At 35.2% G+C, this 20136-nt stretch overlaps 1 protein-coding gene across 3 annotated transcripts in view; it reads right to left on the reverse strand.

Annotated features, from left to right (window-relative positions):
• VPS13B (vacuolar protein sorting 13 homolog B) overlaps positions 1-20136 on the reverse strand; it is a 777819-nt gene that overhangs the window by 209667 nt on the left and 548016 nt on the right. For all 3 annotated transcript variants that reach the window (XM_023517476.1, XM_023517471.1, XM_023517472.1), the window contains exon 34: positions 3931-4618. In XM_023517476.1, the coding sequence (XP_023373244.1) occupies positions 3931-4618 (688 nt within the window). The remainder of the gene's footprint in view (positions 1-3930; positions 4619-20136) is intronic.

The following is a 20136-nucleotide window of genomic DNA, read 5'->3' on the forward strand; positions in this document are numbered from 1 at the left end:
AGAATTAATTTTATTATCCAGAGAGAAAGCACCAACACTGTAGAAAAACATATTACTTATTTCATTTTTAATTTATGATGTCTTTAACTTTTCCTTGACCTTTCTTAAAACATTAGTTTTATGGTGAAATCCTCTTTTGTCTCTCCAACTAAAAGACACTGCAATGACTCCTTCACTTTAGAACTCAGAGGTAGAGTTGGCACTCTACCTTGCTGTTTCCCTTCCTTCCCTCCCCATGAATGCTAACTTTATAGTTATTTACATTTATCTCTTTTTTCTTATCCATAGGTTACTGTGGCAGGGCTTCCAAAGAATATTGGACACTGGAATTGTGTTTTCACCAGGAAACACTTCTACATGAAGTGTTCCTAGATAATTAAATAGGTAATGGGACTTAGGTAATTAATTCAAGTGGCCTAGCTTAAAACAGAAATTTCCATATCAGTTTTTGAAAACTAATTTTATTACCATTTTCAAAGGAAATTTGCATCTTTAAAACAAGTCAAAATAAAATTTTACCTAATGTGTTAGCACATTGCAGATGTCAACTCCCTAAGGCCAAAGCAGTAGAGTTACAATATTTTTGGAAAAGTGAGGGTAGGGAGATGAATTCCAAATTATAGAATAAAAAAATGTTAGAACTGTATTGGACTGTACTGATATCTATTATAATCATTACATTTTACAAACAAAGAAACAGAAATGCAAAGAAGTTAAGTGTCTACCTAAGATTGAGTTGCTAATTAATGGCAGGTTTTCTGCTTTCTAGATTTGTGATCTTTCTACTATATAATAATAAAAGCAGTACCAACAAACATTTATGAGGGCCTATTACTTGCTAGGCTCAATACTAAGTGCTTTAGAATAATTCATGAATTGTCTCTTTTCTTTTCACAGTTGCCCTGTGAGATAGGTACACATCTTGTAAGTGACATAGAATATGAACTCAGATTTTTCATATTATCAAGAGACAGTGTACTGTGTAGTCACACATAGACACATTTAACATACACCAATTCACCAGTTAAAACTGAAGAGAGGAATTTGCGTGGTCTGAAGTGGGACAATGGAGGCTGGCAGAGAGAACTGTGGATTCACATCTTTCTCTCCCAGGGATTCACAAAGTTGAGGATTCAGACTCAGCAGTCTAACAAATGTTGGTTTGAATTATAGCCTGGTTTATTGCTCTGTGATCTTGAGCAACTTACTTCTCTAAGCTTTAGTTTTTCTAGTTTTCTTACGTATAAGATAGAATATACCATTTTCTATAGAGTTGTCATGGAGTAAAATGAGATCATATACTTAAAACAGTTAGTACAATGCCAGGCACAGAATGAATAATCAATAAAGGCTAGTTGTCTTTTTTTTTTTTTTTTTTGGCCAGAGTATTTTACTTATTTGACTATTTGGCTTTTTGAAAAATTTCCCCATATCACTAAATTCATTTTTAAGAAATATGATCATGCATATTGACTGTGCTTATCAATAACCAAGAATTATTGTATTGGGATAATGTAAGCGTCCAAGAAGACACATTTAGTGTAAGGAAAATCATCCATAAGAATATTATGCAGAAGATGTATGTAAGCCTCTTTTCTCCCACAGGCATTCTCCATATTAGATCTGCCTTATAACCTTCACTCTAGCTTCATCTACTGAAATTGGGTTTCACGTTGTTGTTAGTTCACCATTCATGGCACTTTTTCTAGGATGAGTTCGTGAACTTAATTGTCAGATCTTGTACAATGATAGCTGTGATGACCATTCCAGAAAAAAGAGTTATGAAATTGCTTTGAATGGTAGATTAGGGGCTGGTGTCAGTGTATAGCTTCCCAAGGGGAGTACTTGGAAGGTGACCACAGTGATATTCAGCAATGAGGTATGTAGCACATTTTCAAGGATGAGTTCTCCTGACCTCATGCAAGAGTTCCCCCCCCCCTTTAAAGAAGAAGTATTCTTTTATTTCAACTTAGGAACTGATTATAATTCAAATGCATATTTTTGGTATGACTCTGGTAACCCTGCTGAATACAGACTTAGATTTAAATGTATAATATGTGATTTAGGAGTATATTAATAAAACAGATTGAAGCAGACCAATTCATACAATTTTAGGAAAATGGAAACAAGCTCATTATTGGCAGTTCTCTTCTATTACTATAAACCCTGCCTTTCCTTAGCTTAATGATGAGTTTCAAAGGCTAAGGATACACACAGGGTATCCTTAGGTTGGGACTGAAGTAAGCTAAATGGATCTTCTGTGATCTCTGCACATCCACAAATACAAATTTAGAAAGAGATCCTCCTCCTACTTTCTTCTGCCTTTCCCAGTATCTGTTGGCAGCAGCCACTGAAGTCACCAGCCTATAATGCAACTGCAGCGAATGAACTTAAGGATGAGCTGAGAATTACGAGTCATTCTCCTAATGCTGCTATTTTGGCCCATGCTAAGCTGACCTCGAAATAGGTATCAGGTATGTAAGCATGAGTTTTTGAATCATGTAACATGTTCTACTAATCCAGTACCACCCCACCTCCAGTGCCCCTAAAGTACTTATTACATCACATGCAGTCATTAAATGAGAACGTATTTGAGGAAAAGAGGCAGTGGTTATAAGTAAATATTTAACAAATGGCTCTTGGAGTAGGAGAGCTCATTTGCCAGTATCTATGGCATAAATACTCTCATCATGGCCAATTTACACTATCAGTGGTAGCTGTCTGCAAAGTTCCTGAAAGTCTAATAATCAGCTCTTTCAGGCCAGTATGAGCTAGACAGCTCCAGTGCACCAATGGAGAGAGGGTCAGTAAGCAGTCTATGGGGTAATCCTCTTTAGCAAGTGGTCAGTGACCCCTTTCTAAAGCAGGGGACTTGCACTAAACCTTGGCAAGCGCCTAGAGTTCCTTTGATTCTACTTCCTTGGGCTGAATCCTGATCCTTACACCTCCCATTTACTTTCTAGGTTCTGCTCCATAAAATGGTTCTTCTTAATGCCAAGAGTATATCAGTCTGACTTCCAGATAGGTAAAATTTCCAAATGCCTCACTGCCAGCTTCCACCTACTAGATGGGACCACTTGCTAGTGATAAAATGCCTGAACTCCACCTGAGCTTGCCAGGCTCCTCTTTGAATATGAGTCTTAAGGTCTCTCAGCTACCTCTCTAGTCTTCTTGGACAAATCTTTACATCTGTAGTAACACAGGGAAAAGGTCTCTCATCATACATTGTTTGATCTCTTTGGTCCTTGTTACTTAACAGCTTGTATGTCTTAAGTCTGAACTTCTGCTCAATTTCTTAGTCTCAACAGGCAGCAAGCTTCAGAAATTTCATTTGTTATTATAATACAGTATACTCTCTATTTATAAGGAAAGTATGGATAGGGCAGCAAGAGCCAGTTAGCTAACATCATTAATACATATTTTTATTGTATATATACGTAAAAAACTTTAAATCATCTTACTTTATTAATAAACATCAATTATATTTACTATTATGCTATTGTAGCAAAATGATAGATAAAAAGAATACAAAACAATGATCTTTATCTTCTAAGGCTTTTATCTAAACAGTTGCACTAACATGGAAGCATACCTAAGGACCATTAATATGAAAAAAAGCTATGCTTCCCATACACTGGAAATTGCTATGCATCTCTTTAGTCAAGAAAAAAAATCCTTGCTTCATTCACCTCCTTAAAAAAAATTGAATATCCAGAGGCACAGAAAGAACATTAAAGCTAAACTTTGGTACATTTCAAACATTTACTTAAACATGATTCAGCTGTGGAACATGATCTTTACTTATTCTGTAGAGAAAAGGCTTATCTAGTCTGCCAGCTACTTACTATTTCATCAGTCTTTTGAAACTATGGGAATAAAACTTAATGTAGCAGTCATTATTAGAACTCCAGTAAGTTAGAAGGTTCTTACCTGAACATTTGTAATCTGAGGCTACCCCTTTAAGTACAGCATCAAAGATGGATATTTCCACTCGCTGCTTTCTATGGTGACAACTCACAAGCAAGGAAGGCTGGGATACAATAAAGTACAGAAAAGGCTCTAGCTGTAAGTCACCGGTTCCTCTTCGACCAGGCTGCCGAACAATAGTTATGCCAAGTGCTTGTCTAGCAGATGACCTTGTGGATGCGTGAAGACTTTCAAGAGAAAGGACCCCTATTTTTTTCCCTGAAGGAAAAGAAATGCTGCTGCTTAACAGATCTTCTGCTGTCAATGTGGAAATACATGCCTGGTTGGACTTAGCAACATCTGAATCAACTTCTGGGAGATTTAATGAACTCTTGCCTGTTTTTTCATTATCCTTTTGTTCTTGTGATTTCGATTTGGGTAAGGCCACGGAGGAATAGGTCATTAGTGAGATTCTACTTGCAGTAATAAATATGTCAAAGGGAATAAAATTCAGATTTTTTACAATTGACGACTGGCGTGAGGGACGGGCAATGCGATGCTGACTGGCACCACTGTGCTGCTCTATTTGTACGATTCGGATTTTAACGCTGTCACTGCCAATTCCACTATCCTGAGCACCACTGTGCCGAGACAAAGTTTCAGCCATGCCTCCATCAAATGTATCCATTTTTTTCTGTTCTTGTTTAGAGATCTGTAAGGAAAAATAATAAAATATTTCAAACTAGTTATATATCAAGTGATGTTATATAAACATTACATAAACATGTTAAAAAGTAAAGTTTGAAAATGGGTCTAGTACATAAATTGAAACATGGAATCATGAAAACAGATTAGGTGCCCATTCCCTACTCCTCAAAAAATCACCTTAAAATGCCAAGGAAATACTTGAGAAAAACATCTAATGTGCAATCTCCACTGTTAAAATTCACTAGTGAATGTCTGACTTTCTTTCTTTGGATTAATAAAAAACAGGCTATATCTTTAAAAATGTCTCTTTAAAGAATTATTTTAGTAAGTATTTACAGTGATTTTTCTAAGTAATATCATAAACTGTTTCCAAATCATGATTACTGGTGATTGAAATTACATTTTATACAGGAGTAGTTTATACAGGGTATCTCAAAAGTTGCCCCCAAGGCCACATCTTTAGGGAAATGGCAAATTATAGAAAAATGTACCTTTTTTTAAAATAAAATATTCATTACAAAATTGTACAAAATATTTGCAAAATAATCTCTATGTGTTGGCCACCTTTTTGTACTCGCTTAGCACTCCTTTTATAACCAGTCCCCCAATGACTCCTATATAATCCTCTCCCTTACCTATTTGACCTTTTGAGTTATTTCCCCGAAATGGTGAATGTTCTGTGAGACAAAGGAGCTGAGATTCTGAGGGCCCTGTGCATGATTCCCATGCCAAAAATTACCATCCCTTATATATGCCTCAAAGCACTGGACCTGCCCCAAGGCAGGTAGCCCCTTGTGAAACACACCATGACCTAACCCGAAGACACCTGGCCCCTCTTTTAAAAGCCCATGATATCCCTTAGTCCAGGGATGTCCAACTTGTAGCTAATGGGCTGCATGCTGATTATTTGAGGTCTGTTTTGCTTATCTATGGTGTCCGATATCATGCAAAGGATGCCTAGATCTTTTTTGCTCATCAGCTTTCATTAGTGTTTGTGCATTTATTTTTTATTTTTTTCATTTTTTTAAATTTCAAATTAATTTGAGAATACAAAGAATTGGGTTACAATGTTTACATTTGTTGGATATAGTCCCTGTTGTACTTGTGTCCCGCTCCCAGGAGGTGTACCATGTACCCCCACATTGTGCCCTTTAAGTGGGAGCATACCCACGCCATGCCTTTCTCCCTTCCCTACGCTCCCTCCTTCCCTCTCTCCCTATCTTGAATTGAACTGAGTTTTTCTCTTGTGTGTATTAGATGATCTACTGGTTTCGCATTAATATTGAGTACACTGGATATTTGCTTTTCCAATCTTCTGACATGTTTGTGTATTTAATGTATGACCCCAGACAACTCTTACTCTTCCAAAGTGCAAAATCCCTGCTACGGACAGATTTGAGCCTAGAAATCTGTACTATTAAAAATTCCTTTTTTCATTGGCATTACAATTAGCAATGTAAAAATGTCCCCCAAAGTACTGGGTAAGTGGGTATTGGCTATTACTTTTTAGACTTTTAAGAAAAAAGTATCATTTTGCCCCACACGATCATAAGCTGCTTTTCAGGGACTCACCGTGAAAATGCTAAGAAACTAATAAATAGGCCGAGTGCGGTGGCTTACGCCTGTAATCCTAGCACTCTGGGAGGCTGAGGCGGGTGGATTGCTTGAGTTCACAAGTTCAAGACCAGCCTGAGCAAAAGCAAGACCCCATCTCTACTAAAAATAGAAAAACTAAGGCAAGAGGATTGCTTGAACCCAACAGTTGGAGGTTGCTGTGAGCTACGATGCCACAGCGCTCTACCCAGATTAACAGCTTGAGACTCTGTCTCCAAAAAAATCCCAACCAAACAAAAAAAACTAATAAATAATTCAAGAGAGTGATATAATAGCCTTAAAAAATTTTCAGATAATATTCTTTGTTAATTGGTTTTATAGTTGTTGAGAAAGACATGTTGTTAGAAAAATCCAGCATGAGCTATTTGAAATAAACAAACAAAAAACTTGCCTCTGTCCTTTGAAGACACCATGTTCTTCAAATCATTCAACCTATAATGTGCTCTTTGCCTGCCTCCTCAGAGCTTGTGGTAGCTAATAGCCATTTACTAATCCATTTGAGAAGTGATTTCCTCCTAGGTTAGTGGTTCTCAACCTGTGGGTCACGACCCACAGTTCCTGTGCATTAGGAAGGTTGAGAACCACTGTCCTAGGTGATCTTAGTACTTCACTTATATTTCTATTTTAAGGTATATTACACTTTACTAAATGTTCTGTGGCAACACTATCAGTGAGTATTAAAACAATAGACAGACTTTGGAGTCTCATAGATGTAGGATCAAGTCCAACAATCTCTAATTGTACGACTGAATAAATTACAACCCTCTCTAAGGTTACATAATCTTATCTGTAAAATGAGGATAATAACTCCTACCTCCCGGAATTACTATGAGGAGACAATGGATTAGTGTATCTAAAGAGGTCAGTCTAGCACCTGGTATACGATAAATAGCCAATAAAGAGCAGCTGTTAAATGTCTGTTTCTTTTACCAGGTATAGAACTGCTAGAGGCAAAACCTCCTGCTGCTGTGTATCACTAAGAAGCAGTGCAGTTTCTGGCACTGTTTCCATCAATGATGGTTCCATCAATGATGACGTGTCTGTTTTTGATACAATATTAAATGAAAACATTGCCATGCAGACTAGAATTATATAATCGTTCAGATGCAAATTTTTGTGGATGAAAACTTCTCAATATTGTACTCTTTAAGGATCTTCCCAGACATATTTATGTTTTTTTCCCTGATCCACATCTTCTACCTTGTAGGCTGATGACACTTCCACCAATCCTCTCAGTAAATTTTAAAACATTCACCTTCTTTGTGAAGACTTCCACATCCCTTCCAGGTGGTGCTAATCTTTCCCACTTCTATATTTCTGTAACAAACTAATACATTATCATAGCATTTTCACACTATATTCTGTCTCAGAGAGGGTAAGCAATTGAAGATAAGAAAAAATAAGATACCACTGAGTATGTTTATTATATGCCAAACATTGTTGGCACATTACATACATTTTCTTTACTAAGTGTTAAGTAAAGAAACTTAAATTTACTGGAGTACAATAACCCCATTTTATAGCTGAGAAAACTGAGGCTTAAAGAGATTAATTAATAGTTCTAAGGTAGACAGCTAGCAGGAAAAACCAAGTTAGTATTCCTAACACATATCATACTGTTTATCATGTGGTAAAGACTTAATTTAAGATTTGGTAAAACAAAAGTAAAGGCAATTGTAATCAAAATAACAGTTTAATTTTAAAGCCTTTAGTTTTCATTATGCAAATTTCAAATATACCTCCAAATCTAATGTCAACTAGGAATTCTCAAATAACATGTGATAAGTAATAAAAGCAAATACTTAAGTACTCTAGATTTACCACCCATTTTGATGCATTATAAATTAAATAACTGTATACAGTATAATGAAAAAATCCATGGTTTTAGAGTTCCATGGTAAGCTCAGGACAAGAACTCAAAGTTTATAAACTATTTTTATTCTTTCTATCAGGATATTTGACATAATTAACTACATGATACTATTGTTACTATGAATGGAGAATTTTCTATGGATTTACACATTCATATATATAATAAAATATAGTCCTTCCTTCTTTAAAGTGACTTAAGTGTTTACCTAGGTGTTAACATTAAAAAAAAAAAAACCTGTAGGGAAAGGTAAAGAAATTTAAAAAATACAGCAGTATCATGTGTTGAAATCACCACATTAGTCTCCAGCAAAGGTCAGGTGTCATGACCTTGAGACACACCCAATCAGCAGGGGTGGGATGGCAGCTATCAGCCAGGTCACACAGGTTACTAAACAGAAGTCAAATGGTAACTAATTCTAATCACTACTGAGCAGAATGGAATTTGAACCAATGACCCAGAGATGAAAGACTCTGACTCTTAGTGGAAGAAAAACAAGTACAAATTAACCAGTACTAGAAAATTAAATTCTTAAAACTGAGTTAAAAGTCAAGATCTTCTCCATTTTTTCTAAGCTTCCAAACTGTCTATAGCACTGAAATAAATAAGCTGATGAGTTTGAAACATATTTAAAAATCCATTAGTTTGTTACCAATGCAGAAAAGTTCTATAATTAATTATGTGTGCCTGAGTCTAAACTTGGGCATCAATTTACCATTCCTTTGTGGAAAATGAAAAGTTCACAATGCAATAACTCTGAAAATAACTTTGCCCTATTATTGTCCAAGGGGACTAATAATTTAAGTTGTCAAAAATAACAGTATCTGCCTGCTGTCAATGTAGCAGAAACATGTATCTCTGGGAAGTGCTGTTACATCAGCTCTCCCACTCTTTACCTAACTTATTTAAGATGAACAATAAAAGTTTTCTTTAATTAGCTACTGGTGTGCATTAACATGATCATGATTAAACCATAAAAACCAACTGTACATTACTCTGGTCCTCTGTTCCATGTGTTTTGAATTATTCTGTTTGAAAATGTACTTTGCGTCCCTTTTTAAAGTTCGACCTTCTGCTTTCAGAGAATTAAATGCATATTACTGTAGTGAAGAAGATAATGTTTCAGACCTCCAGGCATATATTAAACACACTGGCAGCACTTGAGACAAAATGCTTTACTTATTAGATACTTCCTATTCTAAACAGTGTCATCAAAGGCTAAAAACAAAATCCATATAAAAGCTGCACAATGCTTCCACACAGAACCTGTGCCAAAATCCCTGTACTTTCCAACTAATGAGGAAAGGATGTGTACTCTTAACATATGAATGTAAGATTTTCCAAGCATTCACTTTAGGAAACTGGGCTATTGATTCCATATGGGTTATGTTAACTGAAACTGTATTGGTAAAATAACCTTTAAGATATCTGGCATGATAATGATAATTAAACAATATTCCAAAGACTAAAACAAAAGGAAATTTAGTTCCACAATGACTAATTAAAATAAAATGAAAAAACACAGTATGCCATCTATCAAGATAAATTGTTATTGTTTAAGAACTATTTAAATACTGTTAAAATATACTTTTAGATAAAATCTGAAAAGAGCTAAAAAATATTTGCGGCTTAAAAATGGATAGTTTGGTGAAGAAAAAAAGCACAGGACTCTGAAGTTTTATGTGGAGACAACAGCTTTAAAGCCTTGAGTACAACCAGATGGTACTTAAAACAGAAGAATTCTATAGTTTCACTATCAATGGGTTTCAATATGAGACAGTTTTCAATAGCTAGGAAAACATGTCAAGTTAATAGATCATTTCAGCCCATTTTCCCATCTTTTCACAGCTATATATGGTACAGATACTAGCCACCACGAAGAAGGTGCTGAAAGCTACACTAGTAGCCAGGGAACTGTAGCTAATTCTTCTACTTAACATACTGAGATAGGTAAGTTTACTAGTGTACCCTAGGGTCTGGTAAGAGCCATAGTATCTCAGGAGTAGTGGATAAAACCACATTTGAGTAATGTGACAATACCAAAGAATGCATTAAAAAAACTTGAGATTATATTAATTAGATGCTTTTCAGTAGAATTTTGGAGTGGGGAAAGATAAGCTGATTGAAACTTCTTGTTTGATCATATAAACAATTTTATGACCACATTTAAAAGTTAGCCTCATTAATAAAAATGCTGCAAATAAATAGATGTTTAAATTTTTAAAGTAAAACCTGTGGCAACCAACTTCTCAAGAATAAACAAGGACTAACACAAATATAATTTTTGTTCTGATGGTGGACAAGAAGGAAAATTCAATTCAGGATCTATTCCAAAATTTCAATTCATATTATTTGCCATTTAAGGAAAATTTGCTATATACCAAACAAAAGTATATCCACAAATATTTCCACCTTGTCATAATTATGGTCACATTACACAAGCTGTCATAGTTCAACCTTGATCAAAATATCTTTTGCCAATTATAAGATCATTTTTTCACATTTTATAAAAAAGTGTAAAACCACAGAATCAAAGTGACAATGATATCTGTAAATAACAGTGACATTTATCCTAATATTACAGCCATTGCTATAATGTAGTAGTGTCTTCAAAGAAGTAAACATTTTGTCTATCTTACAATGTCAAGCATGGTAAAAAAAAAAAAAAGTGATTACAGTATTTTAATGGTTTCACATACTGAAATTTCAAAGGAGAATTTTTATAAACTTGAAAAAATATGTAGCTGTTGTGTAAACATTTGTAAACATTCTTTTTCTAGCTGTATCATTTAGAAGTTTGTTTGTGGGGGAGAGTGGTATGGTATGGTTGGGAGACTTTATCACATCCTTTTAGCAGAGTCAGTCTACACTAGAAGCTTCCTAGAAATAGGAAATTATATTAATTTAATCAAAGAAACAATAAGAATATGTTTTTAAGGCTCGAATTTAGTATTATACTTCATAAATCTAGCCATGCAAGGTGGCCTGTGTCTGTGGTCTCACCTATTCATGAGGCTCAGGTGGGAGGATCCCTGGAGCCCAGGAGTTCCAATGATGTGACCTAGGATAATGCCACTGAAAACCAGCCAGTGTGACAGATTGGGACCATGTCACCACAAAGTTTTTAAAAGATTAAAGAGAACATAGTTCATAAACTTTTATGGTGTTATTTATGAATTAGCTTCTCAACTGAGTGAAGTGATAGGTGAAATTTATCTTAGCACATTAAACGAAAAGCATTAAAAAGAACAAATTAACTTCACTATGAAATGTCTTTTTCAGTGTCACCAATTAATGTTATTTTTTTATTTCAAAACCAAACTTGAACAAACACTATATGCACTTGGGTACTATAGATTCTGAATGCTAGGAAATAAGGGTTTTTCATATTTTATTTTTCTAAAGCCAAATGTTATATAAGATCCCACATAGTATAATTATTCCCAGTTGGATGGCAAAAAAAGTTTTCACAATACTACAGTAATTATGCAAAAGAGCAGAACTAATGATACCCATCACTGCTTAACAGATAGAATGGTAAAGAGTTTCAAATTTTCTCTTTCATGATGTTACTTTTCCGGCTCTTTGAAGTAACAGTATGAGGCCACTACTGCCTGCTAAGTGCTAACTGCAATAAAAGCAGCATGGAGATAGTTCAGTCAAGGTTGTGTTTCACTGCAGTCTGTGTTTGGTCTATCGTTCTAGTTTAAGTTGTAAATTATGGAAAGGGACTAAGACTGGTGCTACATTGACTATAATACCTATATCATTATCTGCGCCTGTTTCAATAGGATAACCCCACCCTCCACCCACAAAGAAAAAAATGGCATGCAGGTAAATTCAAATCTTCAAAGCCTACATATTGAGATTTTGTCTGCAGTGTTGACATTTATATTTTTGTATCTGTCTATCCCTTTATAACAGCATAAGATTATTTTCAGGGGCTTTTAAGTTCATGGAAAAAAAAAATTAGTTCCAGGCAAAACTTTGCATATAGGGTTTTAACTCAGAAACATTTTTTCATTCTCTTTCTCTCTTTCTCTATGTTACTCCCATATATAATGAATAGGAATAGGTTGGTCATTTCTTTCAGAAGACTAGATCTAATTGATTTTAAGTTTTGAATTTAAGTTTTACTTGTTCATTTTTTAAATGAATTCAGTTTTTAAAAATAAAACATGACACACTTTGGGATCTTGGACCTTAATCAAAACAGATGCTTCTACATCAGAAACAACAACCTGCTTTGAAATGGCTCTGATGTTAATTCTTATAAAGTGGCTACTGTGTGTATAAGGTAACTACTCTTCTTACTGATGAAATCCAAGGTTCATTCCACTGATGTCAATGTGGAAACCATTTTGTCCCATGGCTGCTTAAAGATTTTCAATAGGATTAAATCAGCTGCAAGTCCTCATTATATCAGGGTTTACAATTGTGTCTGAGTTGGAGTCTGTTTCTCATAGAAATTTATTCAGAGACTGACTTAGATTGGCTCCTTAGAGCTAGTCTGATTTTACTAGAAACAACTGTATCACATCAGCTACTCTCATAAACTTGCTTTAAGATTGAATCGGCCCTGACCCTGAAGCAGATGAAAGTTTACAGAGCATGTACATTATAAGAGTCATAGAAAAATTTGCATTTAGTCTGCAGCAATACAGAAATAGACTATGCTTATTAACTATTCCAGCGAGCCCTTTGCCATGTGACTATGAATTTAATTTTCTGATAAGAAAACTATAGGTGAACTTGGAGAAATTTCTATCGATAAAATAGACACAAATCCTTATTTGACTATCCCCTAAATCACATATACTCCTTTAAAGAAATTGTATATAGCATATGGAAATGAAGCAAGAAGATTTTAAAATTAATTTTTCCCAGTATTCAGTACAAGTTAAAAATGATGAAAATGGTCAAGCATATGCATACTGGTTTTCATTGCCAAATAAGATACAGTTATTTAACAAAAATATTGACCTAATGTTCATGATTATGTATTCCATTTACTACACAGACCGGATTCAGTTAACTCTACATTCTCTTCAGAGTAAACTCAAATCTCAGTGTTCTCTATTAATTGATATTACTGAAATTCATCAAGACATTACAGAAAAGAGGGTCTTTTGCAAACTTTCATTGGACACTCTTTAAGAAGAAGGTCAGACCAAACTAAACTAAAGATACATATTGATTCTCCCATTCATATGTTATCAATACCTTAAAAGTTAATGGTTCAAAGGGCTTGAAATGCAAAGTGGCCAAGATGTTAGAAAGAAACATTTGCTTATACAGTGCAGCCAATTCTCTTCCATTAGAAAAACTTTATTCTTCTCTTCTACTCTATGAAAATCATCTCTACACCAAAACAACCTTCCACACAAATGCTTTGATCATATCAACCTCTTTCTTAAATTGTTGGAAATTTAAAGTATTCTCTAAATCATGTAAAAATTCCTAACAATAGCTTTAGTCAGGTAGCCCCACAGCACCCATAAAATTTTCATATGCTAATATGTCTGCATTATATAACAAATGCTACAGTTTTAAGAAAGAAACTTCCTGTATGCCAATAAAAGTAATCTAAACTATACCTTAAGCTTGGATATTTCTTACCATATGGGAAACAACTGCTTGAATAAAAGTTTAAAAGTGAGAAAGAAGGTATGTATTTCCTCCTCCCAAAGATCAACTATCATCTTTACAAACATTAAATTAGTAATCAGGCCAGGAAATTCCTAAGATGACTTTCTCAAAAAACTATAAATTAACAAGTAAATTTTAATCACATCTGGTATATAATTACCAGCTAATCTTAATAGAATGCCTTTCGTTAAGGCTAAAAGTCTAGAAGATCACATTCACGACAGTATTATCAAACTAGAACCATTAAAAAGGAGTGTTCCTAGCCTTTAAAACTTGCTGACTTTTTTTTAAACTATGAAAGAAATAAACAATTTGTATCTTTTTTTTTATTAAATAATAGCTGTGTACATTAATGTAATCTGTTATATTATTTTTAAGGGAATATTATTTGGCTGCTAATATTTCCAAGTAATATTGGACTGTTTGGGGTTTAGCTATAATAATTTACTGGGTTAAAATATTTCTTGAGCTTCCTTCATACAGAGCCAATGCCAAAATTAATTATCAAAATGTGAAAGGAAATCAAGTTTTGCTCCTATTTTTCTCCTGTGAGGGCATGTATTAGATCGCACATTGGCTTCATATTAGTATTGAGTACACTAGATATTTGCTTTTCCATTCTTGTGATATTTTACTGAGAAAAATGTGTTTCAACTCCATCCAGGTTAATACAAAAGATGTGAAGTCATCATCTTCAAGTTGTGGGGGAAGGAGAAAGAGGGAGGAGGCAGGGGTGGGGGAGTTTGGCATGCTCCCACTAAATGGACACATGTAGGGGTGTATGGCATACCTTTTTGGTGCAGGACATAACTATAAGAGGAACTCTATCTAAAAATTCATATATTGTGACTTGGTTGTTTGTACCCTCACATTAACATGAAATAAAAAAAACGTGGAAGGAAATTTAATTTCACATTATTCATTCACTCATGTAAGAAATTGTTATTGAGCATCTCCTATGTTCTAGGCCTTGGCTAGAGAGAGCAAAAACAAGTTTCTTGCCTTCATGTAGTTTATATTCTAGGAAAAAAACCCAAATATAATACATATTATTGATAAAAAATATAAAACATATTATTGATATGATAAAATATGATACATATATGTATTTCTAAAACTGACACATAAAACCCATATTTGCCAATAGATTGGATATTTAATATTATGAGAGAAAGGAGTTAGGAATGATTTGACTTTTTTTAGTCTGAGCAACTATAAGAATGGAAAAAGATAATTTTCCAGGCTATTGCAAGCAGTTTTCCAACCTGCCTATGTGTTATGCCAAGGCTGTTACAATCAACTTTGCCTGTTTTGCTAAACATAATCATTGACTAGTGATCTTCACATAGGTACATAACACTCACTATTATACCTAATTTTAAAGGACTCTTTAATCCAATTATGTTGTTTTCCTAGTTCTTCCAACAAGCAAACTCTTAATCAGCTAAGAACCAGTCAAGGGAAGACTATAATTAGAGACAGTTTTCTAGGGTTGGGCCTAGGTTTCATTTTAGACAAACATTTGAAAATCAGAGAAAAAGGCTGCAACGTACAGTCATGCCATAATTCCCAGAAAAATCAATTGAATGAGACATAAAACATTTTTTGGGAGTTGAGCGTGGTGGCTCACACCTGTAATCCTAGCACTCTGGGAGGCCGAGGTGGGTGGATTACTTGAGCTCACACAGTCAAAACCAGCCTGAGCAAAAGTGAGACCCTGTCTCTTAAAAAATATTTATAAATATATTGTTTGTGAAGAAATTTTGGATATGCAACAGAAAGATTAACACAATATTTTGAGTTGAGTTGAAGAAGAAAAGGAGAGTGTGGCCTTGTTAAGAACTCCATATTTCTAATTGCTACTGAGCATTTCTATTTGGATGTACTATTGTCAGCACAAATACATAATACATCCCAAAATACTTAACATATTTAAATGTCTTTTCCCCAAAATAACAGTTCTTCATTCAACGTTTTTTTCTTCTTAAAAGGCTGAAATATTAAGTATATTTTTCTGGCCCCTATTAAGTAGGCTGGTCGCTCTTTTGTTTCATTAATTGCTCTTGCTGTTTCCATTGTATTTTCTATTTTCACTGGCCCTTCCCACTGTACAAAGGCCACCTTCAAGAGTTCCCTAATTAATTTCTTTCACTGGTCTTTCCTTTCCTAATATATAACAAATACTCCTGCCAGATTACTCTCCTCAAAACAGTATCTACTTACAGGCCAGGTGCAGTGGCTCACACCTGTAATTCTAGGACTCTGAGAGGCCGAGGCAGGTAGATTACTCCTGAGCTCAGGAGTTTGAGACCAGCCTGCACAAAAGCGAGATCCTGTCTCTAAGAAAAACAGAAAAACTAGCCAGGCATAGTGGCCCAGGCCTGTACTCCCAGCCACTCAGAAAGCTAAGGTAAGAGGATTGCTCAAACTCAAAAGTTTGAGGTTGCTGTGTGCTATGATGATGTCATGGCACTCTACCCAGGCTGACAGAGTGAAACTGTGTCTCAAAACGAACAAACAAAAGATAATAAATAAATAATAAAAAACAACAACCTTAGCAAAGTATCACAAGAATGGAAGAAAAAGTATCCAATGTACACACCCCTATAATGAAACTAATTTATATCTTTTATATGAAAGCTACAACCTAATAACAGTCTAAGAATACAGGGAGGGGGGAGAGAGAAAGGAGGGGGGAATGGGTGGAGGGAGGGGGATTGGAGGGATCACTTCTGAGGTTTATCTTACAAGGGTACAAGTGAATCTTTCTAAGAATAGAATGTGAACGTTTTAAAATAATAACTAAGAAAATGACATGAAGGCTATGTTAACCAGTTTGATGGAAGTGTTTTGGATTGTGTGTGAAAACCCCACATTGTACCCCAGAAGTGCATTAATGTACATAGTTACCATTCAATTAAAAAAAAAGGAAAAAAAAGCAACTTACAAACCTTTCCCCCCCTACTTTTTAATAAGCATCTACAATAACTGGTACACAGTAGGCACTCAATAAATATTTAATGAATGAATTAAGGAACAAACAAATGAACTAAATCATTTTCAAAGTGTTCCTTGGGTCACTGGGTGAGGGAGTAGATGGATCAGATAAACTGTGAGCCTGCCTTCTGGGTTAGAGGCATACTTATTCAGGAAAGATGATACTGGACATATCTGAACCAGGAGAGAAAGAAGCCAGGACTTGCTGTAATGGCAGTAGAGACATGAGGCTGAAAGAAACATATATACAAAAGGGAGACAAAAGACAAAGAGATGGGTAAGCATATGGAAAAGGAAATGTTCCATTTGGCTAAAAGTGTATATTAATGAGAGTACTGGAAGATGATATTGGGAAGGCAGGATAAAGCAAGATTATTGATGGCAGATTAAATAACTTCAACTCTTTGTTTTATGCCAGTCTTTCTCAAAGCAATGCTTCTTGAGCACCTGAATCAGAATCACCTAGGAAACTTGTTAAAACAGAGATTCTCTAGCCTCATGCTAGAAGCATTTGACATGAAGGTGAGACCTGGTAATCTGCACTTGTAACTCCCAGTAACACTTATATGCACTAATGTTTGAGAAATGCTCCTATGTACAATGGAGACCTATAAGAACTTTCTAAGCAAATCGGTGACAAAAAATTGCTTGAGAAAAATTAATGTGATACAAATGTACAGAGGGACAGAGGGTGTTGGAGATTATAGGTAGCATAGTCAGAAAGCAATCAGCGAGACGACAATTATGGGAATCCAAAATAAGGCAATATATGAAGTATTGTAGTATATAAATGAGAGAAATCTTATCCCAGCTCAGAATGTGGTCATGGCAGACCACTGCCTACTGAATAATTTAACCAGTATTCTGGAGTTTCCTCTTTACCCCACCCCTCACTATTCCACTAGTTACACTTTCCATTTTGGAACTTCACTTTTACTTTCTTTCCTGCTTCCACATCTTCATGTATGCTACTTCTCCATCCAGGAATGTCTTGGCACTTATGGGTCCATTTTATATTGCAAAACTTTCCATTAATGAGCTCTTAATAACTGCCGTCTTTCCTGAAGTCCTGTAGGATACAGTATCTCTATCACTTATCTGGCACTTAGCATATGCTACCTTCTACTGCTGTGGTTCTCAACCTTCCTAATGCCATGACCCTTTAATACAGTTCCTCATGTTGTGGTGACCCCCAACCATAAAATTAGTTTTGTTGTTACTTCATAACTGTAATTTTGCTACTTTTATGAATCATAAGTTAAATATCTGATATGCAGGATGGTCTTAGGTGACCCCTGTGAAAGGGTCGTTTGACTCCCAAACAGGTTGTGACCTACAGGTTGAGAACTGCTGTTCTTCTATAATTTTCTTTTAATCTATTAAGTGGAGTGTAGGCTTCTTGAGTCCAGGAAAATACCACATCCTTTTGTAAATCTTGTGCATAAAGCGTATATATGTGATTAAGTATATGCACATGGCAATGATGATGGTGATTAAGATGATAACAAGGCTTGCCTAACTAGTTGATTCCCAGTTATTCTCTAAGCAGTAATACCAATGCACAGATTTTACTGCTTAGTGTGTATATGTGTCAGGGACTTTTCTATGGGTACCACACACATCAACTCATTTAATCCTTAGATCGATTCTATGAAATAGGTACTATATTATTCATATTTTAAGATACACCTCACACTTGTAATCCTAGAACTTTGGGAGGCCAAAGCAGGAGGATTGCTTGAGGCCAGGAGTTTGAGACCAGCCCAAGCAGAGTAAGACACTGACTCTACAAAAAAAAAAAAAAAATTAAAAAAGCCAGGTGCAGTGGCAGGAGCCTGTAGTCCCAGCTACTCAGGATTGCTTGAGCCCAGGAGTTTGAGGTTGCTGTGAGCTATATGCAGCTGTGTACATTGTAGATGCTCCATAAATATGTGCTTTGCAGAACAAATGAATGAAAAAATAAGGAAAATGGAGCAGGAGAGAGAAGCAGAGAAGTGAAACAACAGATACCATTATGTAAGAAAGCTAGGGACTTTATTTTTTTATTGCTGCAGATTTCAGAGAGATGGTTTTCCAGAGAAAGCCTTCATCGGTATATGAATGTATTTTGAAATGCTGAAAAGAAAAATGCATTTGCAAGGTGCAGGGGCCAGTTGTCTCTTTTTAGCAAATTACTGAATTCAAGAACAGGAAGTAAAGCTTGGAGATACAGCACTGCACTAGGGAGCTGAAGACCTGGCTCTGTTCCATGGTCTCCACTAAGTTGCACCTGTGTGCAGCTATGTGGGAACGAACTAACTTTGTTCACAGCTTTCCTTTCTTTGCTATGGAGTCAAAATTGAGTCATCTAGAGCAAATGTAAATCCTCAGTTCAATGCATCAGAAACATGACTTGTTAGAGCTGGAAGAGGTTCTGGAGCTCATTGTTTGAGATGAGAGATTTTTCAAACTGCTTTTTTTTGAAACAGTATCTTTTCTTCACAGAAAATCTTACTGGGTAAAATGGGGACGTGGTTAAGGGCTATAAGGGAGAGGGGACACACAATACTCATATGTAAATAGATAAGAGCCAAGTTGCCACAGGACAATTGTATAATGCATGTGTGTGCACGTGATTTGAGGGCAATGAAGCTCATGCTACAGGTTAACCTCCCCTGGATGTTATTTTTAAATTAATATTATTTTTGACTGACAAGTCATAACTACATACATTTATGTAGTACAGAAGTGTGATGCTTTGAAGTACGTATACAATGTGGCATGATTGAATCAAGCTAATTGACATTTCCATTCCCTTGCTCGCCTATCATTTTTAATGGTAAGATATCTGAAATATATTTTGAAATATAAAGAGTATCCTAAAGATCACCATATATGCATACGTAGGGAAAATGAGATATTGTAGCTAAATGTACCTTTATTTAAAAAGTATGCATTACAGAATTTTACAAAATATTTACAAAACATATCTCTACATGTTGATATATACTGAAATAATGTGTGGTATTTTGATTGACTTATTTTCCTTTGCACCATGTTTCCAAGGTCATTCATGTTGCAACATGTACCTTATGCCTTTTCTTACAGCTAAATAATATCCCATTGCATGCATATACTACATTTTATTTATCCAATTGTTAGTGGATAGACACAAGTCGTTTCTACTTTTCAGCAATTATAAATAATGTTGCTATAAATATTCATGTACAAGTTATTTTGTGGATATATATTTTCATTTCTTAGGTTTTATCTCTAGGAGTAGAACTGCTGAGTTACACAGTAACTTCATAATTAATATATTGAGGAACTGCCAGATGATTCTCCAAAACAGCTGCGCCATTTATAGTCCCATCAAAAATATGAAAGTTCCACTCAGCACCTGTAGCTCAAGT

Source organism: Otolemur garnettii, unplaced genomic scaffold (assembly GCF_000181295.1).
Source record: "Otolemur garnettii isolate 467f Iridium unplaced genomic scaffold, OtoGar3 scaffold00004, whole genome shotgun sequence".
Classification (NCBI taxonomy): domain Eukaryota; kingdom Metazoa; phylum Chordata; class Mammalia; order Primates; family Galagidae; genus Otolemur; species Otolemur garnettii.